Source organism: Ascaphus truei, chromosome 6 (genome assembly GCF_040206685.1).
Source record: "Ascaphus truei isolate aAscTru1 chromosome 6, aAscTru1.hap1, whole genome shotgun sequence".
NCBI classification, from domain to species: Eukaryota; Metazoa; Chordata; class Amphibia; order Anura; family Ascaphidae; genus Ascaphus; species Ascaphus truei.
The window spans coordinates 102,789,399-102,810,257 of NC_134488.1; the positions used below are offsets into that span (position 1 = coordinate 102,789,399).

At 39.6% G+C, this 20,859-nt stretch overlaps 1 protein-coding gene across 7 annotated transcripts in view; it reads right to left on the minus strand.

Annotated features, from left to right (window-relative positions):
* Positions 1 to 7,335: 7,335 nt before the first annotated feature.
* The window catches only part of KMT5C (lysine methyltransferase 5C), a 13,701-nt gene continuing 177 nt past the window's right edge, over positions 7,336 to 20,859 (minus strand). Inside the window, exons 1-9 of one of the 7 annotated variants that reach the window (XM_075605405.1) lie at positions 20,736 to 20,859; positions 16,471 to 16,614; positions 15,650 to 15,815; positions 14,991 to 15,100; positions 12,582 to 12,745; positions 11,863 to 11,882; positions 10,536 to 10,672; positions 9,781 to 9,944; positions 7,336 to 9,221 (exon numbers count right to left, since the gene is read on the minus strand). The exon at positions 20,736 to 20,859 is cut by the window's right edge and continues 5 nt beyond it. In XM_075605405.1, coding sequence (XP_075461520.1) covers positions 7,687 to 9,221; positions 9,781 to 9,944; positions 10,536 to 10,672; positions 11,863 to 11,882; positions 12,582 to 12,745; positions 14,991 to 15,100; positions 15,650 to 15,815; positions 16,471 to 16,580 — 2,406 coding nt within the window. In that variant the 5' untranslated portion in view covers positions 16,581 to 16,614; positions 20,736 to 20,859 and the 3' untranslated portion in view covers positions 7,336 to 7,686. The other 6 variants (XM_075605410.1, XM_075605408.1, XM_075605407.1 and 3 more) reach the window with 6 other exon arrangements.

The following is a 20,859-nucleotide window of genomic DNA, read 5'->3' on the forward strand; positions in this document are numbered from 1 at the left end:
TGTCAAGAGACGCAAGAGAAAAAAGAACAATCTTAATAACAGGCCCCAACTGGGGAAGAACATTTTCAGTGACTACCATGAGACGGTTTTGACTTCCTGCAAAATGAGCCAATAGTATACAGCCAGGTCTGTCGAGTGGTTGTGACAACGTGTATGAGTGATGTCCGATCTGGAAAACAAGGTGATACAGCCGATTCACGCATCCAACTAACTTGAGTAATTGGAGTTTGATCCAAATGGGCTCATTTCAAACTATAACTTGGCGATGCACATTTTTATTCATCTCCTACCTTACTTGTACTATGCACTCTGTACTTGTACTCTGTGTGAGCCACTAAGTGGTATAATTAATTGTTGTCATGCTTAAGACTTGGTTAGGATATCTTTGGTACCCGGGTTACCCATAGGAACAGAGGGGAACACTTGTATATGGGAATATATGAGGATCACAAGTATTACATATTTTACTTCTTTGCTTTCTCTCAGCGATTGTGTTTATTTTCACATGTTGTGTGATATACATGTTAAGATTTTGTTCTTGGGCAGTCCATTTGAACTGTTTTTGTTCAGAAGTGTCTATATCTATGGATTGAGAATAAAATACTGCGAGGTATACCAAGGTGGTGTGCCTCACAGACAGAGATCCCTATAGTGGTGCACAATAGTCTTCAATATTTATGAATTTCAAAGATTGTGGGCTAAACATCTACACTAAACGGTGAATGAGAATAAAAACCTATTTTTAATAATAATTGATAATAAATAACATAACATTCCTCATCACAAGATGAGAGCATAAGGGAAAACAACCCGTTCAGAATTCAGATAACCACTTGCCGTGTCACCATATAAGTGTATATAGTGGACTCGCTATGCATGGTATGTGCAGAGCAAAGAGCACCCATAACAGGTATGTTGTGTATACACACTAGTACCAAGTGTGTGGGGTATGCTAAACTCAACAAAATCTGTAGCCAATTGCTAGTGGTGGTTTATCTGTGAGCTAAATCTATTAGGGCTCACCTTGGTTACACTCCAGTGTCAACATCTAAACTGGTGTAATCCATATAGGTCTAAAATAAGGAGCAGACTGTACTCCTTATAACAAATGGTGACTCCCTCTGCCTCAACTTGCAGAGGCACTCTGGTGGATCATTTCTCTGTCGTACAATTGAACTTGTTTGTCTGCGAGATAAATGTCCGTATTATTAATTAACTGGGTGGTGCGCTTTGTATGTTCTTCAAAGTATACATCATGTATTAGGGGAACTCGAGATTGTGATTCCAATCAGCCTATTAGAATTCCAAAATCGGACTCCAACAATTTAAATGGGTAACTGCAGACCATCTTTCAAGATGAAAATAAGTGCATACACAGCATAATTTGTTTCAAAAACTGTATAAGTACCGTTAGCAGCTGTAATTTCTTTACTTTGTGCTTTATGTATTTGACTATCATTTCTGTTATATTTCTCTACAAAGTTGTTGAACATCAATAAACTGCATAAGAACGAGAGCAGTGTTAACTAAACTGAATGGTCTACGCCGCAGGTGCCAGAACAGTCACACCGCCTTTAAATTACATTTTATTTGTTTCCCTATGGATAGCGTTAACAAAATTAACAAGTTTGCACAGCTTTTTGTTGTTTTTTTCTGATATATATATATATATATATATATATATATATATATATATATATAAAAAGCCATGTGTTATGTGCGAAGCATACAGCTCAAAAAGATAATTTGAACAGATATTCACCCGGCGTTCTAGTGTGTCAAAATCATAAAATCACAATGATACAGTGATAGTGTCTGGTAAGTGAAAATCACACAGAATACAGTGGTGTGATGTGACTCAATCACTGAATGAGTGAAAGAGAAAGGGGATACAATATGTGTGATAAAAATAAATGTGATAAAATACACAGCCGGTTGCAGCAGCTCTACCCACGCCGAACCTTCCTCTTGGGTTCTTGAAAATGGTGGTTTTTAGAGATGCGAAGAGCGCAAGGAACCGGAAATTATTAAAAAAAAAAAAAAAATCTGCATGGTAAAAAAGCAAATCAATCAATTCTCACGAAATGCACACTCACACTCTAGGCAGTAATCAGGTATCAAATCCCATAAGGACTCTCCGTATAATGCTCGGATGTGGTAACACATGAGATGCAGTATAGAAATCCCATGGAAAAAAGGAGAACAGCAGGATATCACAATGTATAATAAATAAGGTAAGTGCAAGCCAAATTACAACTCACATTTGAACCCAATACATAGGGCATTGTATGAACCGTAAGGTGATCTCAGGTAGGTACGTTGAAGTCTCGCGGCCAACGGGACTCGCGTAAGGGGGCAGGTGCGCCGTCAGCTCCATAGGATGCCTCAGTATCTTCCGCTTCTCGCCATGACCAGTGTGATCAACGCAATGAAGTCAGCCCCTCCTGATGATATTTCCAGGACTCTGCCAGGAATCTACGCGTTTCGCAACTTGCTTCGTCAGGAGGCAAACTGTGGTAACACTGGATAGTCTAATCTAAATACTCTCCACTATCCAATGAGGGCAAAGCATCAGAACACAACCTCCAAATAAGCTTAAGATTGTAATTATCGCCCTTATTGTGCTGGAAAGCCTTCTAAATAATACATTGGGAAATATAACACATCTTAAAAACAAAGTATGTGTTACAAAATGTAATCACAGTAATATTTGTAATAAAAATACATATCTAATATATATGATAAAAATACTTAAAACAATAAAACAGAATATATTCATATATGGCAATGTGTGAAATATTTAAAAACAGAACTATCAACACTAAAACTGAAATTTCATGAACCCTACAGCTGAATTCTGTGGAGACATATACAAGAATTAGTATATAACATGGATACATTATATAAATACATGTGAATCTATTGTGAAGATGGAAAAGAGTAAGTGGGGAAAATGTCCAACCAAAATTTATAAAAATGAATACAAATGATTAAAAATGAATATCCCTTGTTGAAAATTGGAATATGTAATAATTACAATATAAAAGTGAATTTAAAAAAAGTGAATTTAAAACACTCATTATAAAAACATAGATTGGATCAGAGAAAGGCAGCAATGTCTATATCAATATTAAGACCGCCTGGAATCGGGGTTTTTAGTTTAAAAATCCAGTAGCTCTCCCTCTGGGGGGGGTTGTCGTTCCTATCCCCACCTCTCCAGTTACGTTGTACGTGTTCGATAGCTCTGTATTTGAGTCCTATAGGTTTAGTTATGTACAGTACACTGGAGAAGTGTTTTGGAACACTGTACGTCATTAATTTCCTCTTAATGTTGCCTATGTGTTCTAACACAGGAACTCTCAGAGGTCTGCATCTCTTGCCCATGTATTGGAGGCCACCAAGACACTCCAAAACGTAGACAACAAAGCTGGCCTTGCAGTTTATATAAACATTTTAAAGCATTCCCCGGTTCTGTTAGATTTAAAAACAGATTTTTTTGGTTCTGAACCAAAAGTACAGGCGTTACACATAACGCATATAGGTTTATTGAGCCACCCACCTTTAGGTTTACTGGTCTTAAATGAATTCTGTGCCAATTTCTCTTTAAGATTTGATGCTTTTTTTTTATTTTTAATTACCTTGGTCTATCTATGATCATGTTGGCCAAGATCGGGTTTCCCTTCAAAATATGCCAGTACTTGTTTATGACATTCTTTATCTACTGATTTTCTGTTTATATCTAGTTACAAATGCTGTCTGAAAGTTCAGACCTTGGCCTCCAACTGTCCTAGGGGTGAGGAGTTCCTCTTTTAATGCAATCTGTTTTTCTCATAGCTTGCTCAATTTTCCCTGGGTCATAATTCCTTTCTAAAAATCTTGACTTCAATAACTCTGCCTGGTTGAGATAATTAAACATCTTTGTGCAATTCCTTTTTTATACGTTTAAGTTTCCGAGACGGGATATTGGCAATCCATCTGGGGTGATGGCAACTAGATTTCAAGACATAATTATTTGCATCGACATTTAAAAAAAAAACTTCCTGGTATTAATCTCAGTATTTTCGACATAGATGACTTTATCTAAAAATTCTACTTCCTTGACACTCCATTTCGTAATGAATCTAAGATTGAGCGAATTATCATTTAAGTTTTTAAAACCCGGTCCAATGTAACTAAATCACCATTCCATATAAAAATAATGTTGTCGATATATTTATTCCATAGGACCAGATTCGCACCAAAAGGGTTATTGGACCAAATATTTTCCAGTTCCCATAAAAAGATTTGCATAGCTTGGTGCGAACCTGGTCCCACTACATTTTTGTAAAAAGAAATTTCCATTAAACCAAAAGTAATTGTGCTCTAAAATGAATAAAATGCTATCAAGTAAAAAAGTGGCTTGTCTATTTAGGCGATTTGGGTCCTTATCTAGGGTTTTGCATAATGGTTCACACCCTTGCACATTGTTGATGGAAGTGTAAATGACGTAACATCCGATGTCACCAGTACATATCCTGATTACCAACTGACTTTGCCTAGTGTGTCTAATATATGCATTGTATCTCTCAGATATGATTTTATGTTTGCCACATATTTATGTAAGTAAATATCTATATATTCGGAGAGGTTCTCGGTTAGCGAATTAATACCCAAAATAATGGGTCTCCCTGTGGTTCTTTAAGACTTGTATGTATCTTTGGAAGGAAGCACCGGTGTCATGGGTTTACTCCTTCAAAGATAGCCCAATTCTTCACTTGAAAGAATACCATAGGATCTTCCCTCCGATAGAAGTATATGCATCTCCTCCATAAAATAACTTGTGGGGTCCTTCTCTAGTTGAGCATAGGTATTCACATTGTTGAGCATCCTGTTTGCTTCCATCTCATAATAACATGTACCCATTATAACCCCCCTCCCCCACCTGCTTGTTTAATCGTAATTTCTCTATCATCTTGTAATTGTTGGAGAGCCAATTTTTCTGCAATACTCAAATTGCTATTAAATGATTTTTTTTCTCCTCGTTTATACATTTTCTCCAAGTCCTTCTGTACAAGGTCTCTAAATGAGTCCGCTTAAAAAAAGCTGGGGTAAAAGGAAGATCGATTTTTCAAATTAGTGTGTGTAAATTCCCCAGTACTATCACTTAAAGTAATTCAGTCTCTATTTTCTATTGACGGCACACTGCATAATGTCGCCACCCTACTCTGTGCATCATTGTGTAGAAAAATAAATCTTTTTCCTGTCAATTTTCAGATATTTATTGGCGTCAATGAAGAGTTCAAAACCATCTGGCCCTGTTGTGGGGGCAAAATTAAGACCCTTTGCCAGGACCGTGGTTTGTATAGAAGGGTTTTGGTGCTTATATTAAAGATACTCTTTAATGGTTATGTCTTTTTGATCTCTTTTCGTCTTCGTCCCTGCTTCCCTCTAGACCCCTTTTTCTTTGTGGTTTGGGTTCTTTGTTCTCCTGATCCTTTAAAATCTGTTGTGTCTCTCCCATTTGTTGGAATGGGAGTCCTGATCTAAAAAATGGTTGGACACTTTCTCCTTATCACCCTTGCTGTCCCCCTTTGGAATATGAATGTATCTACTCCAAGGTATATCTCGTCTCTCGATCTTTCTCATTCCTCTGTAAGTCCTACTCGGGGGAGACCCTTCTAAAGACTTCTCTAGATCTCTCTATCCCAGAAAGTCCTTACTTATACATTGTGACCACCTCGGCAGAATTACAGTCATGGGATTTGATGCCAGATTAGTGCCTTGAGATTGTTTGTGTGTACAGTATTTCGTGAAGATTGATTTGCAATTTAACCATATGGAATTGCAGACTTTTTCCTTCCTTTATACTTTCCGGTTCCTTGCGTTCCCGCATCTCTCAAAACCATCAAAAAGTTAATGGCTGGACTAGAAGGGGAACAGATGGTGTATATGCAACTAGTTTCATATATTTTGTTGTAGTTTACAATACTTTGCATTATAGCTCAGACTAACATGGGGCTTATTCAAAGTCATGTAGCAGGCATTTCTTTTTTTCTATTTGGTTGTAGATATGGTAGATTTACTTCACAGCCATTTCAGAAAATAAATTGAGAATTATGATTGTCATGAAGTTACTTTAAAAATGTTTATTAAATATCGTACTAAAATGTAAGAATGTTTCGTCTCTCTCCCCCCCCCCCCCCTCCAACTACACAAATGAACTGTTAAGTAATCTCTCCACACAGGAAATAAAATAATATGTACTGAGAATTAACCTCCTGCTGGTCTTTACACACTTTCTCTCTGAATAAATTATGGTTTAGGTGAATCCCCCTGAAACAATAATAGTTTTAACATTAGACTCTGGGACTTTGCTAAACGCTTAGCTAGAGTAACATACAAGAATGTAGTACAGGTGAAAACAAGCAAATGCAACTGGAAAAACCAAACATTTGTTTCTAGACTACTTACAGACAGGAAGCACATTAATTGGGCTTTACACATCTTCATGTGTGGCTGTGGTTGACAATATAGATAATTGTGATCACTAATCAAAACATGGGCAGCACTGAGAAACACCTGTTTTAACAATTGTACTAAAAAAAAAACCACAACTATTAGAACTTGTCACAGTGCTGTCCTTAAGGACATGTACCTTTCCTTGTTACCTAAAATCAAGAAAAGAACAAAATGTATTAAAAAAAAATTAAACATTTAAAAAAAAAAAAAATTGCAGTTCAATATTGCCCATCTGAAATTCCTTCTTTAGAAGACTATTAATTTAATATTGTAATTTGAGGAATCTTCCAACTATGCAACATTTTCCTCAAAAAAAAAAAAATTTATTATCTATCTATATAAAATTATGTAAAAAGGAGCTCCCCCCCTTGGATTGTGACAGCTGAAAATCTAAAAAGCCCTCTCTAAACGCTGGAATTTAAAAGCAACATTGCTTTTTTTTTGTTAAATTACAAACATCCAACATGCTTTAGGCATTACGTCACATTAATAAAACATCTTCAGATTTTTTTTTTCTCTAAATCATTTTAATTCTGTTTGTACCTTTTCATACAAGATCATGATGCATCCAACTATAATCTATATTGTTAGTGCAACAGGTCGTCCAGCCAAAGTTATAGTAAATCTACTGCCATAACAGCAGATTATGTCACAGGTCTTTGATCCTAAAAGGATATGCCTTTTAAGTAATTAACATAGCACCATTTACATTTAAAAAGTTGGTAGGTTGAGTTAGAAGAAAAACAATAACCAGTGAATTGACAGAAGTGGTTGTTTAACTAAACCAGAAAGTAACAGACAAACATAAGTGACTGTTTTACAATGGACAAAAACAAATTACAGCATGTTGCTTTAATAAGGAGAGGATTAAAGTTACAATGAATTTCTTTCTATTTTCAACAGAACTGCTTTGGAGACTAAGGCAAACTGGTGTGTAAATCCTTGAGTGTCAGGTATTGATGGAGAATGGGGAAAAGTTGCAATATACGTTCAGAAAGAATTTTATGGGGGAGGGGGTAGACCAACAAATGCACACACACATCCATAATAGCACCCAAAATGGACAAAGTTCTGACAACCTCCTGTTTAATTCTCTTCCCATCACCCATTCAAGCTCTTTCTAATCATTCAGAGCCAAGAAACATGGGATTTGGTAGATTTTACAGGAAGGTCAAAATATTGGTCTCTTTAGTTAGATTCCGCACTTGATGTGGATGCAACATCCAGGTCTATAGACCCATGGGTGACCACAAGGCGCAGTCTCTTGGAGGGTGTGAAAGGATTGAATGCCACAGGTTTTTTTTTGTCATCTTCTGTCAAACATTTTGATTCCTGTTTGCAGTCTTCTTGGGTCAAATCGCTCAGTGATTCTTCAGCAATCAGCACTGTGCTAGAATATCCTTCAGACACCGAGGATCTCTTTAGATTATTGTTCATACCCAGTTCTACATATGGCTTTAAAGACAACTTGGGATCTGACTGAATTTCTACATTAAGCGGCTCCTGTTTAGTCAAATTATTCTGAGGAGATTCGGTATTCGCAGGTTGAACTGTGGACTGTAATGAACCATTCAAGTTTAGGCTTCTTTGCTTTGAGTTTACAAGAGCACGCTTATTTTGTGCCACATATATCTTGTGTATTGCATCCGCTCTTTCCTTTAACATTGTTGGTCTGGCTCTTAAAGAGAAAAATCTTTTACGTGACCTTTTTAAGGTACTAGATTTTGTATCTTCAGTGGCTTGAAGGGTTGTGTGGCTCTGTGCTTTGTGAATCAAGCTAAACGTTTTAGCTTTTAGGTGGTCATCTGGAATTTCAGCAGAAGGATGATAATTCACCTCTTCGTCTGTAGTCGCAGCCCATGAGCTCTTTAAGATAGGTAATGGTGACTTTTGTGATTCAAACACTACAGAGTTGCCCAAGTTAACAGTAACATAACGAGTTAACCCAAGCTGTTTCGGTGAATAAAGGTCTGATTTTGACCTTGCACTAGCTTGCAGACACACTGGGTTTTCAGCTAAAGATCCAGTTGATGGAAAGTCCTGGTCTAAAATATCACACATGCCCAGCTCATTTTGTGAAAATGCATCAGTAGCTAATCTGTTACAGCCCATCAATGACTCAGGAACTTCTAGTACAGAAACACCATTTTGGGCATCACCATGACTTGGTCTATTGGACTGTGAATCAGAACTTTGAACAGGACAAAATGACAAGCTTTCACAACCTTCAACTATAATGCTCCCCTCCAGACTGTTATCTTCTGAGTTTGCTTCAATCAAAGTATTATCTTTGGCATTTACTTTTTCTGAAGTAAAAATTTGCGTGTTTTGGATTGTTGGAGGCCAGGTGTCCAGGTTGCATGAGTCAGTGCGACAGTTTGATGGAAACAGGAGCTTGATAGGGCTGAGACTTTCCCGGAGAAGGGACACTACTGGTTCTTTTCTCAACTTGCAGCATTCACCACGTTTCATGTGGAAATGTGGGCTTTCACTACACTTCTTGTAGTTATGCAGGATGATACGCACATCCCTTAGAATGGTCCCATGGGGTAAAGCAACTTTCACTTTCAAATCTGAGTTAATTATCTTAGGAGAGTGCAACACTGAGTTAAAACAGGAGTGGTCATACACGGAAGCAGCTGGTGACCCGAGTCTTGGAGAGAAAGAACGGTTTCTGCAGTTTGCTTGCTTCTTTAAGCTGAGAGACAACCTATATTTTGAGCCTAGGAGGGAAAAAAAAAAGACGCACTGATAAATATTTGTATGAGAGATGTCTGCAATAATAGTAGAACAATGTATTCTAGGAAAAGGAATACAATGAGTGAACGTGAACCAAATATTTTATTGCCCCAAAGTTTGAAATCAATGTAAAAACAAGCATCATTAGGATTTCAATATTACAATGTTGTTATCGGAACAGCCCCGCTTCAGTGAAAGAAAACAGATTGAAGGTGGACTGCACAACACAGTTTATCACTACAATTCAATATAAATGTATTTACAAAATTCACTACTAGCCAGATCTGAGGTGCAAGTTTTTAAAGTCAAAACACAAAGTCAAGTAGAAATGAAAAAGTTTGCTTTGGACAAATGGTGCTTGGGTGGCCAGATTTGCATACATGTAAATAGGGTATACTTTGTTTACATTAACATGCAGCAGTTGCAACCAGCATGCAAGTGGCTTAAATATTTATATAAACGAAACACAGGGGGGGAAAAGAACAGTATATTACAACAGCTCCCCTTACTTCTTAAAATGGTGGAAAATCCTTGTAAACTTACCCTTGAGATGCCTTTTTCTCCGGTTAGCACCAGGCGAAGTGCGTTTGCAGCTTCGTACTTTCAGCCTCTGCAGGCGTCCATCTGTCTCTCTAAGCTGGTATTTCTCTAATGAGGTAGATGCGGACTGTTCTCTCTTTCTCAGCTTGAAGGCTCCCTCCCATTTTCTGAGACAGAATTATGAAAGATGTATAAACTCAGGAAAGGAAAAGGGTATTTTTTTGTTTTTACATTTTAAAGTTTTCAATATATGCAGATTCAGGATATCGCACATAGTACTTTAATGTCAGCATCAGAGCTTCGTGAATCTCAGTCACTTATAATATGAAAGATTTATTTAAAGTGCGTATATATATGGGGAAGGAAGAGAATCATCCCCATGAAACTTAATGGGCTGGTTATACTGCGCATATCGCATAGCAGCAGCCACCCAACAAAAACTCTAAAAAGTTGCCCAGTCACACAGACCCGTCAGGTGTGCAGTGTTCGTTGTGTGGTGGCTGCCACCCAATGGCAGTAGCCAAGGGCTATTGGAGAGGAAGCTTCAATGTATTTTGGTACGGTTCTTTGAACATAAGATGTGTAGCTGGACAGGTGTGGTTATTCTGCGTATTGGAGCTCGATTTTGTTGGGAGAGAGAACAGATTTATATTTCTATGCATAAGCAGCAGCCTTGATACAAGTAACAGTGTGGGTGAGCACTCTTGTACTCAACACTGATCAGCTTGTGCCATGTAATTATCTGTAACACTTCTCACCTCTCACATGTGCAGCACTCACACATTTCATTTTTCTCTCCAAAAAAGCCATCTCCATAGAAACAAGTGATCTCTTCTTCCGGTCCAATGTCCCTGAGAACTTTCACACATGCCGTGTTTCCCTCCGTTGGAACAAACTAAAAATGTACATGTATGGGGGAACAAACAAACAAAAAAATAAAATAAACACCACGTGATTTGGTCAATGCCATTTTCTTCTACCATCTTAGTTACCAATCTCTCAAAATGGGAGTAGAAAAAGGTTCTTGTCAATTTGAGGGGCTGAAGGAGGTAAGGTGAACCGGATGAGCCAGTCATGGTACCTCCGTGTGACTCGGGCACTAAAAATGTTGTGTAAGCTCTCAAGGGCAGGCCAGGGACACCTCGTTCCCACAACATTCTATGCACAATACTGTATACGATGTAAATGCTATATAAGCAAAATATCATTCTAACCTTAAACGTAACCATTATGGACAACATAGCTTGGTACTCTATAAATACAAATGTAGCAAGATTAACTGTCCTCGGTACAGCTCAATCAAGCTAGACATGGTCCCTGGCGCCACGGTCAGGCGTGTGGAGCTGCAAGGGGATCTTTAGATGTCGCAACCACCACAATCGCATGACAGCAAGTCTTGCTACACATGACTAAAAGATGTACTTACAGCAAAAACTAAACGTCCGACCATTTACTTAAAGACAGTTGCATTATTTTAAAGCCATAAAAATACTCCCTCTGGAGTATTTGGTGGCACAGGAAGACTTAAGCAGGAGAGCACAACATTGGCTACATTCACTACTATTTCGCTTTGCAAAAACGGTTTTGGCTAAAAGGCACAGCACAAGAAGATCAGACGACCATCACACATACCCAATATAGCCACACATCAGTATAAAACACACACCACGTACGTCATGAGCCCTTGCTTGTTTTCTAGGGGCTGATCGCTACGACGGAGCGGCTAACCCAATCCAAACGGGAGTGGAGCCCCCTCCACGTCCGTTACTGGCATCCAGGCCCTGGCCAATTCAAATGTTGAAGTGCCGGAGGTCCGGGGGCACTGTGGTCCTGCCGGACCCCCAGCACTGTAAAGGGTTAAAGCAGCGATGTCCCAAGAAGCCCATGAGATTATTTCATAAAATGCTACTACTATCTTTTCCCCTGAGAACGTCCTGCTCTGTGTGTTAAAAATCATTGTTTTTTTAATCCCAACATGCAATTTGTTTTGTTAGAAATTTATGTTTAATCAAAAAACGTTCCACCCCCCAAACTAGTACTGCAATGCTTAACCTTTAATGCTTCTCTTATTAAGCATACACTTACCCTACAGTTTGGCCGGCAGTCTTTACAGTTCCACGTAAAAGAAGAATGGCAAACAGAAAAGAACAAAGAAAAAACAGTAAGACTCATGCCATCATTTCCATAAGCTACACATTCAGCCTGTTTGAGCATACGGTTGTTCCAGAGATTGAGCAGTCAAAAATGGACAGACAAACAGTTACGTGCCATTGTAGGTTAGCACATCAGTGTGTGTTGTGATCAGATCAGTACAAGTAATATTTTATCTGGCAACGAAAGAATATTCCACTCACATGCAACACTTTTGCAAAATAAATATACTCACCAAAAAAAGGTCAGATATTTATTCCACTATATTTAGAGAATGTTTGATAGTTTATAAAGTTCAAAACTGTGCACATTTATTGAGAAGTTCATTTATGAAGCATTCCCATCTGGCAGTGACAGCAACATATTGTAGCGATAGAATGGTTCTATCATTTGTTAGCGAGCTCTCCCATCTATACTCTGGTGTTGGAACTGAAATATGTAGACATGTGTCACGCCTTAGTGACTATTTGAATAGGAGGCCTACCAGAAACCACAAAGACTGGTAACACGAGTTCTACCCAAACGCTGCACTACCTATTTGCAAAGCAGTGAATGACTGGAGAAGGGAAAATGCAAACAGGAAATGAAGTATAAACATGGAAGCCAACACAATTTTATATTGGGCTTCAACCCCTTGTTGTGACCTGACTTACCATGATTGATGAAAGCAGCAGGTCCTAGCCAGAGCTGTGCACACCTCTTACGAGTGGAATACATGACACTGAAATCATTTTCACCAAACCGAAGGAGACTCTCATCTGCTTTTGTTAGTACGGCTATGCATCCCACAAGCAATTTAATTTTCTCATTCTTTACCCTAAATAAAAAAAAAAGGAAAGAAGTGTAAAATTTAATTTGGCAAGTCCCAGGCAGTCCAGGGGGTTCATGAGCCAGCCAGTGGAGGGGACTGTGTACTTAAGGCCCCAAACTGCACCTTAGCATGGGTGGTATAACAGTGAATTACAGCTGGAGCTTCCAAGTCGCTCGTCACAATACATCGTGGAGCGGGACTTTGGAAGCTTCCGCAGTAATTGACAGATCTGTCACCCTTGCTGCCTGCACACACAGTTGCAGTTTGGGGCCTTATTAAGCGTGAGTTCCCCCCACTAGCTCTGGACTCTATACTGCCTGGGATTGATCTCAGTTTTGTTAGCAATAGTCTGACGAGTATGCAATAATATGAGGTTTGTGGAACAAATCTTTTCTAGCAGGGAGAGCACATTGTAAAAAAGTTGGGAACCACTGGTCGAGGACAATTTTAATAGCCACAAAACCGTGTTAGTAGCATTATAATAGTACACTACTACATAACGACGTACACTCACAAATTTATCTTGTCTGTGTTCTTTCAGGTTACCAGGTGTGTCTGTGGTACGGATTTTAACTAGTGTGACTTCTTGTCACTGGCAGGTCAAATCTTTTACATGTGAATTTAAAAAACTTTATGCTGTAACTATGAGAGGGTGCAATATCTAGCACAGATCATATTTGCTTCAGCAGAATCCCAGGAAAGTACTAATTTCATGCAAAATTGATTACTTAATATACTTTAAGAAGCACAAACCTAGGTGTGAGGCTATCACCAGAAGTGTTCAACAGGCCCTTTATACGTTGTGGACTCACTAGAGCTATGGTTTTTTATATTGCCAGTGTTCTCACAAATCAATTAAGATGATCATTGTAATTTCGCCGTAACACAAGTAACTTTGATGAGAAATTAACAATATATGAAACTGCTACCACTAGCCTACGTCATGTCTCAATGTAGCCAAGTATATCCCATTGACCATGAAGGAACAGATGTCCCTTATTACAGACTTGACTACACATCAGAGGGTAGGCTACGGATGCCGGTCATGCAATTCAAAATGCTGTGAAGTCGCCTCTGGCATGGGGAACAAAGATTCACCTCGGGGGTTCACTAAATGGCTGTCAGTGCAGAAGAGGACTAAAGATGCAGAGTTATGTGGGCAAGATCATGTGACCAGACAGGTACTAGATACAATTGGTGCACTGCTGAAGAGGTCAGGGCTCAAAAAGGGGGTTGCCAGAGCCTATTTCAGAAGAGGAAGGGGAGGCGACTTTGTAAATAGTTGCTATAGGAACAAAAATGCTTGTTATATTAGAAGACATAACAAATGTCACAGTTTCTTTATTTTATTTTTTAAAATGCTATAAGTATTTTCTCATAGTACACAACTGATTTATTAAAAAACACATGTAGGATATTGCTTGGTCTGCAGCTTTAATATACAGAGCATCGTTTGATTTCTATAGCAGGTTTAGCCCACCTCCCCAGAAGTGCAAGATTTTTGCAACACTTTCCTGTTTGTAATCATTTGTTGCCAATATTCCCAGCAGTTTGAGCTGCAAACTGCAACAATAGATAATGTTACCTTAGTCATATAAGAATACAGTACATTGTAGCTGCTGAGTTACACTGACTGAAAGATTGATTTGAAAACGCAGCCATTTAGTGAACCCTGGGAAACAGCATTTTGCTGATTGATGGGAGAACCAATCGATCAGCAGCTCCGGTAATTCGTTTTCAATAAAAGGTAATCAAAAACAAAAAGTTTTTATTTATTGTTTAAGCCGCTTGGATTGCCTCTTTAAAGCAGCAGTGCACCCAGATTGGTGGGTTTTTTTTTTTTGCATCAAAGAGATCTCTTCTGGTCCTTAGCAACACGGTTTTTGTTTTTAACGTCTAATGCGCTGTTCAGGAGATATAAGCGGTTGAATTATGAGGTGTCCAGGATGTTAAAATGAAGCTCTCCCCAGAGCCCAGTGCAGTGTAAAGATTACCATGGTAATTTCATAAACGCGGAACAATACACAATTTTTTTATATAATAAATAAATAATAATAATGATGAGCAAGACATGCTCAGGGACCAAGATACCATCAGTTAAAATACTACAGGCTCCTAGGGAGAAAGGGGGCACATTTTAATATAAAACCTACAAAAAAGGGCAGTTGAAGGACTTGTTAATTCCACCATTTTACTAATGTTCTAATGATGGAAAAAAAAACAAAAAAAACTTCTAACTGATTCCACTTACCACGACCTTGTAGTGACGACCTTGGCTCCATTGGTTTCCAGGGAGTACCGATTGCATTGAAGGATCATGAAACCACTCTCTGGTAAAAACATCTGCAGATATCGGGACATCTGGAAATGAATTCAAAAAAGTCAGCAGTCCTAATCGGGTTCATACATTTGTCTAGCAGAATCAACTAAAGGGAAACCAAGTTCAAATGAATTCAGTTTCAAATCTTGAAAACCGATCTCACGTAACTTCACAAGTGGCAACATTGTTTACTTTGAAATAGGAAAATATTTTAGTTCATGTATGGTTTTTTTTTTATTTTTTAAACTGCGTATTCTAATTTGTTTAAGATATGGGCGCACACAGCAACAACCCCCTCCCCCCCCGACAAAAGCCAATTAGCCAACTGTAAGCATTCGCATAAAACCAAGCACTGCATCTTAAACCTTAATGACAAATAAAACATTTTTATAAAAATTTCCGTGTTTATACCTTTAACAATGGACTAACTATTTTCACAACATTCTCTCACTAGGCTATGATAATAAGTCTCCCCATTTACTATAGGAGGAATAGGACTTTGAAAGCCTTGTTTAAGTTAAAGTTACATAATCAGTCAAATGTGACAGTCAAACGCTCTGTACCATGCACAGAACTGGAAAATGACTTACATGTGTCTTTAGCATGCCTTCCTGCTGCCGTGTGCGGCTCTGGAAGTATTGGTAAGCCCATTCCCCCATTGTGAGTGACCGATATGCTGCCTCCAGGTCCCTTTTCTTACGGAATGTGTGCAGCGCCTCCCGCAGGTGGTGTTGCCGCCTAATGGAAGGCATTGGGCTACAATACAATAGATACCATTGTAAATGGAATCAAAGGAACAGTGGAATTTGAAAAACAGAACCTAAAGCCAAAAATGCCATAGTGAAAGATGCACCCATTTACTGCACACATGCTGGCTATTAGCACAGATGAGACAATATGCTTCGTAAATCAAGAGAAAAATCTGCAGCATTCTTGGTTGATAAAGGTGTAATTTGTCGCCAAAATTCACAAAGCAGGTGAATCTGCCCCTTTTAGTGAAACAGTTTGCACAATTTGGCAAGCATTACAAATCAATGTGCAAGATCCGCCAAGTCTTTATATTATTTATACAATGTTTTACCAGGAAATAATACATTGAGCGCTCTCGTTTTCAAGTATGTCCTGGGCACAGACTTATGACAATACTTTGTTCCACGATATATTTACAGACATTTCATGGACAGTTAGGGACAATATATGTTACAGGCGTTTTTAAACAGACAGTTAACAGTTACAAAAAAAGATTAAAAAAAATATATATATGGTCATTTTTACTAAGTCAAAATATTCTGGATAAAATGTGCTCATTTTTGAGCAATGTAAACTTTTCAGAAAATTGTTAACGACTAATGAATTAATTAAGTGCACAAAATAATAAATATCCACAAAAACAAAACAAAAAACACCTCACCCGACGTTCATTTTGTGGGTCCTGAATCCCAGGTATGGGTCGAGCACCAAGCTTGTTGCCAGGTCGTCATTCTCACAAAGCTCTCTTGCCGTCACCCGATTTGAACTCATAGTACTTTCAAGCCCTGGATCATACTGTTTCCACCTGAGTGTCAGAGGTAAGGGGGAAAAAAACAAAAACAAAGCACAGTTGTTTGAGGAAAGCAAATCAGATGTGGGATTGGGCTCTGAATCAATAACGTGTATGTGTGATACCTCTACGGAAGTGGTATTTAGAATTTCATTAAGCCACTAAAAACAGGTCTATATAAATTGCTTGATTTTATACCTAAATGCTCCCTTGGCTACTTCAATTTAATACTAAAAAAAGTATATTCAGGCCAAATGATTGCCCCAAAGTCGTCACCTGCAAAATGGCAGAAAAGTTTAATGTAGTGGTATCTAGGTCTGACAGCACGTGATTCTGTGAGCGCACAATGGTGCACGGCTGAACAGAAGAACGCGAGGGGGTGGCACCCCGCCCATAAGCCCCTGATTACCACAGCCCGAGTCCACCCTCCCCCCCAACAAGCAAAAGCAGGTAATAGTTGCGCAGTGGGGCACGTACGGTTTCAGAATGTTGAAGTGTCAATAGGCGTAAGGCAACTGTTCAGTGTGAGGGTCAGAGGGATAGCACATGTTGGACGAAGGGTGACTAACATGGACAGGAGAGCAGGGTGATGAACAAAGATATATAAAAAAGGAGTCAAATAAAATATATTACAAAAAGGAAGAAGTTTACAGGAAACACTGGGTGGAATTACAGTTGGGTAAATTGTAGAAAGAGTGAAACAGAAGAAAACAATAAGTCAAAGTTTGATGGAAGAAATTAAGAATAGACCAATTTAGAAATATGCAATTAATATACAAAAGGTAAAAAGATAATGTATAGAAAGAGAGAAATTGTTATTCTAGTATAACAATTATGTAAATGTATACAGAGGATGCATTAGAGTTTTTTTCTGGGGGGTAAAATACAAAAATGTTGGAGTATTTTTATTCCAATTGGACACACTGACACGCTCACCCACCAGCAAATTTACATGATTTTATGGACCATAGGTTACACTGCAACAAGCCCAGGTCCTGTGGATGGAGGTGTAATCAGCTAGTTCTACTGGATAGCGGCATTGTTGGAGCCATTCCATCATGAGTGCACCATGCCAGGCTGTTACATCGAGGAATCCATTCACCCATCTCAGAGGTATTTGCGGCCTAAACCAGTACTGCACTACTCCCTGAGATTGATGACGAAGATTGGTCGCAAAACCCACTGCATCCCAATAACTATATGGAAAACGTGTGTTTTTTTTTTTTTTAAACAAAATCTGTGTAAGATAGGAAGGCTACACATATTGGAAATGAGGGAGTAGACCGCAGCTCCACAAAGTTACCAATCCCACAATTTACCAGTGTCACCAGTCATCAGATTAACATTAGTCAAATCCTGGCCAGGAGATGGGTTAAATGAACTACAAGTTGCAGACAAAACAAAAATGTATGCAGCCATACAATGGGGGATGTAATACTTACGGTTAAAGAGCCGTGTTATGGGACCTGTTTATTACAGTTGAACCATTTGTGTGTCCCAAGTCGTAGTCACTACATCATGGGGTCTGACTCGCTGGAGTCCCATGACGTAGTGGCTACGTCATGCCCAATGAGTAGTTTTTTTTCCAGCACAGGATGCAGTCTGAAGATAGTTGACTCGTCTTCCGTGCCTGGGTTAAGGGGCGTCGTAGTCACATGACCAGGCTGTGCTAGAGGGGCCGTGGCACTTTGGTGGCGCAGCACCTCCAGCAGTCAAAGGGTTACTTAGTGGGTTAAGTAATGGGTAGATTGGCAAACCTTTTTACTGTGTCCACGAGATTTCAGCAAGTTTGAAGTGTCTACTCTGAGAAAATGTTCCCAAATTAATGTAAGCAAATATTGGGATTACAAATAGTAAAGTTGCAAAATCCAGGTTGTAGTCGTTTATTTCTCCTCTTTGTGTGGGTCCTGCTTCTGTTTTATGGCCATTGGCATTTCTTACCACAGCTAGGACGAGTAGTGAGGAACGGCCGAATAGCAAGTATATTCTTAAAACTTTCTTTAATGAGCATTACAATAGTTAATTGCATTTCAGTGTCTTTTAAACTGCTTACAGAACCCAAAGTAACCCCATGTTTAAATAACATATGTTGAAATCTCTACTTAACCAGATAAATCTTTTAAGCTGGAAAAGCAGCTGTATCCAACTATTTTCTGTAACACTTCCCAATGCTTGCAATGGCAGATCATTACCTCCAAACTAAACTAGCAACATTGATCTGGAAGTTGCATTTTCAGCATTTACATGAAAAAAATGGCATCAGTTCCCAATTCGTACTAGAGACGTTTCTAAAATTCACTTTAGATACTGTATGAAAAGGAGGAAGTAGGGCAAGTTGCAAACAAAAGTACAGTATCTTTGCCTGTATTCTCCATCACCTACTCAATATCAATTAATCAGCCATTAAACCTATTACGCAGTACCTACACCAAAGGTTTTGAAATATTAAAAGACATTCCATTTACATAAGGGATTTTAGTGTATCCAATCAGTCGTGTGTAGATAGGTCGCCGAAGACAAGCAGGAGACAGCCAGTGGTGTTAAAGAAAAAGGGATGTATTCGTATGACTTGTCGAAAACTTATTTCAAGTGGCCAAATGCACCTGCGGCTTATTCAACAAGTCCCTGAGGGTCTTCTACAGATCAGAAAACTGAATTTAAACTACTGATGCGTTAAAATGAAACAGTAACTTGTAAAGTAAGCCAAATAACTTCATAAACGTGATCATAAATATTCAAGATGTTAATGATCGCAATGGGGGAAAAAGCATTATTAAATATGCACAATACAACCCTCCATCAAATCCATGTTACCAGCCTAATCATTTGAAGGTTTTCTACCTGTCGTCTCAAATTTCCAGAAGCATTTTTGGAGTCTCTTGGGTTGAAATTAAAATCTAGTGTACACGCTGCACTTCATTACACAGCTCATTATACATAGCTGTGAGGGATACAAAGCCATTTTTACACCTGCTACTACTCGACATTCCTCCAGGAATCAATACGCAAAGGGCTTCATATGAATCTGACAATGTGGTGCCAGAAATTTCATTCAAGTCAATGAATTTCAGTCGGTGCAGCGTATTTCCCATTAACTGCTGTACGTCTGAGTCGGACTGCCTGCTTGTTCATGGAAAGTGTGTGTTCATTCTCATCTATAATGCACCGCACATGCATCAAGGTACAACACGTAAAACATTAGGAGTAGAGAAAATCTGAAAGCCAACAGACAAACTAGGGAGGCTTACAGACGGTAGGACGGCCTTAACAGCCCAGTAAGGCTGCGTCCCCGCTGGCGCTGACTGCCCTCATGCTTGAGAGCGGTGACGTCACCAACTCGCTAAGCATGAGCGCCGTGTGTCCTGTCTATTTTGCAAGCGCGGACGGGGGGACATTGCGGGCAAGTTGAGTGGGCTTCAAAGTCAGTTATTTTTGTCTGCTCAAGCGCCAAGCTTGGGTGAGTGTGCGCACACCGCGTGAGCGGGGACTTCCACATAAAGACTGCAATAAGTAAAAGCGGCAACCGCACAGCATGCTCAGCGCCAGCAGGGACGCAGCCTAATAGGGGAGGATGACGCGCACCCCAACAAACTCATTCACTTGCTGGTTAAAAAAAAAAAGTGAAGCCAACAGGGGCCAATGATGTTGGGTGCAAACTTGTAATAGGGTGAGCCCACTCAACTGTTAGAAGTTATCTGACGGGTGTAGCAGCAAAAGGAAGTTATCTACAAGAAAGGAGACATTGAAGGAATCGGGCGCATTGTTTTTGCCTCTTCTACCACCCACCCAAACAACAAACACCTGCAATGGCTTCAGCAAAAAGGCGGATAAGTGCAGGGTGATGACAAGGACATCCACCCGAGTAACCCGGCCTCCCAATATTACAGGCGGGCAGTGACGGGGGACACGCCGCGGTACCTGTGCCATCCCCCCCCCTCACCGGGGAGATCCCCGGCAGGAAGTCAAGCTGTACACCAGTGCCCTGCAGCGCAGGTTTCCGCTCCCAGAATGCTCTGCGGCGGTGCGAGCTTGGCCTGATCTGACCCAGCGACGCTTATAAACTAATCCCGCGAGCACGGCATCCCCGCGCCATCCATACCAACCGCCCCGAAGGACGGGAGACCCCTGATTCTTACCGTCCTGTGCTCACTCCACGCCCGGCCGTCCGCACGCGGGGTCTTCCGTCCGGATTTCCCTCTCTGTCCGCTACACCCAGGCCCCCCCCTCCCCCGCCGCTCTCGTGCTCCGCCCACCTCTGCG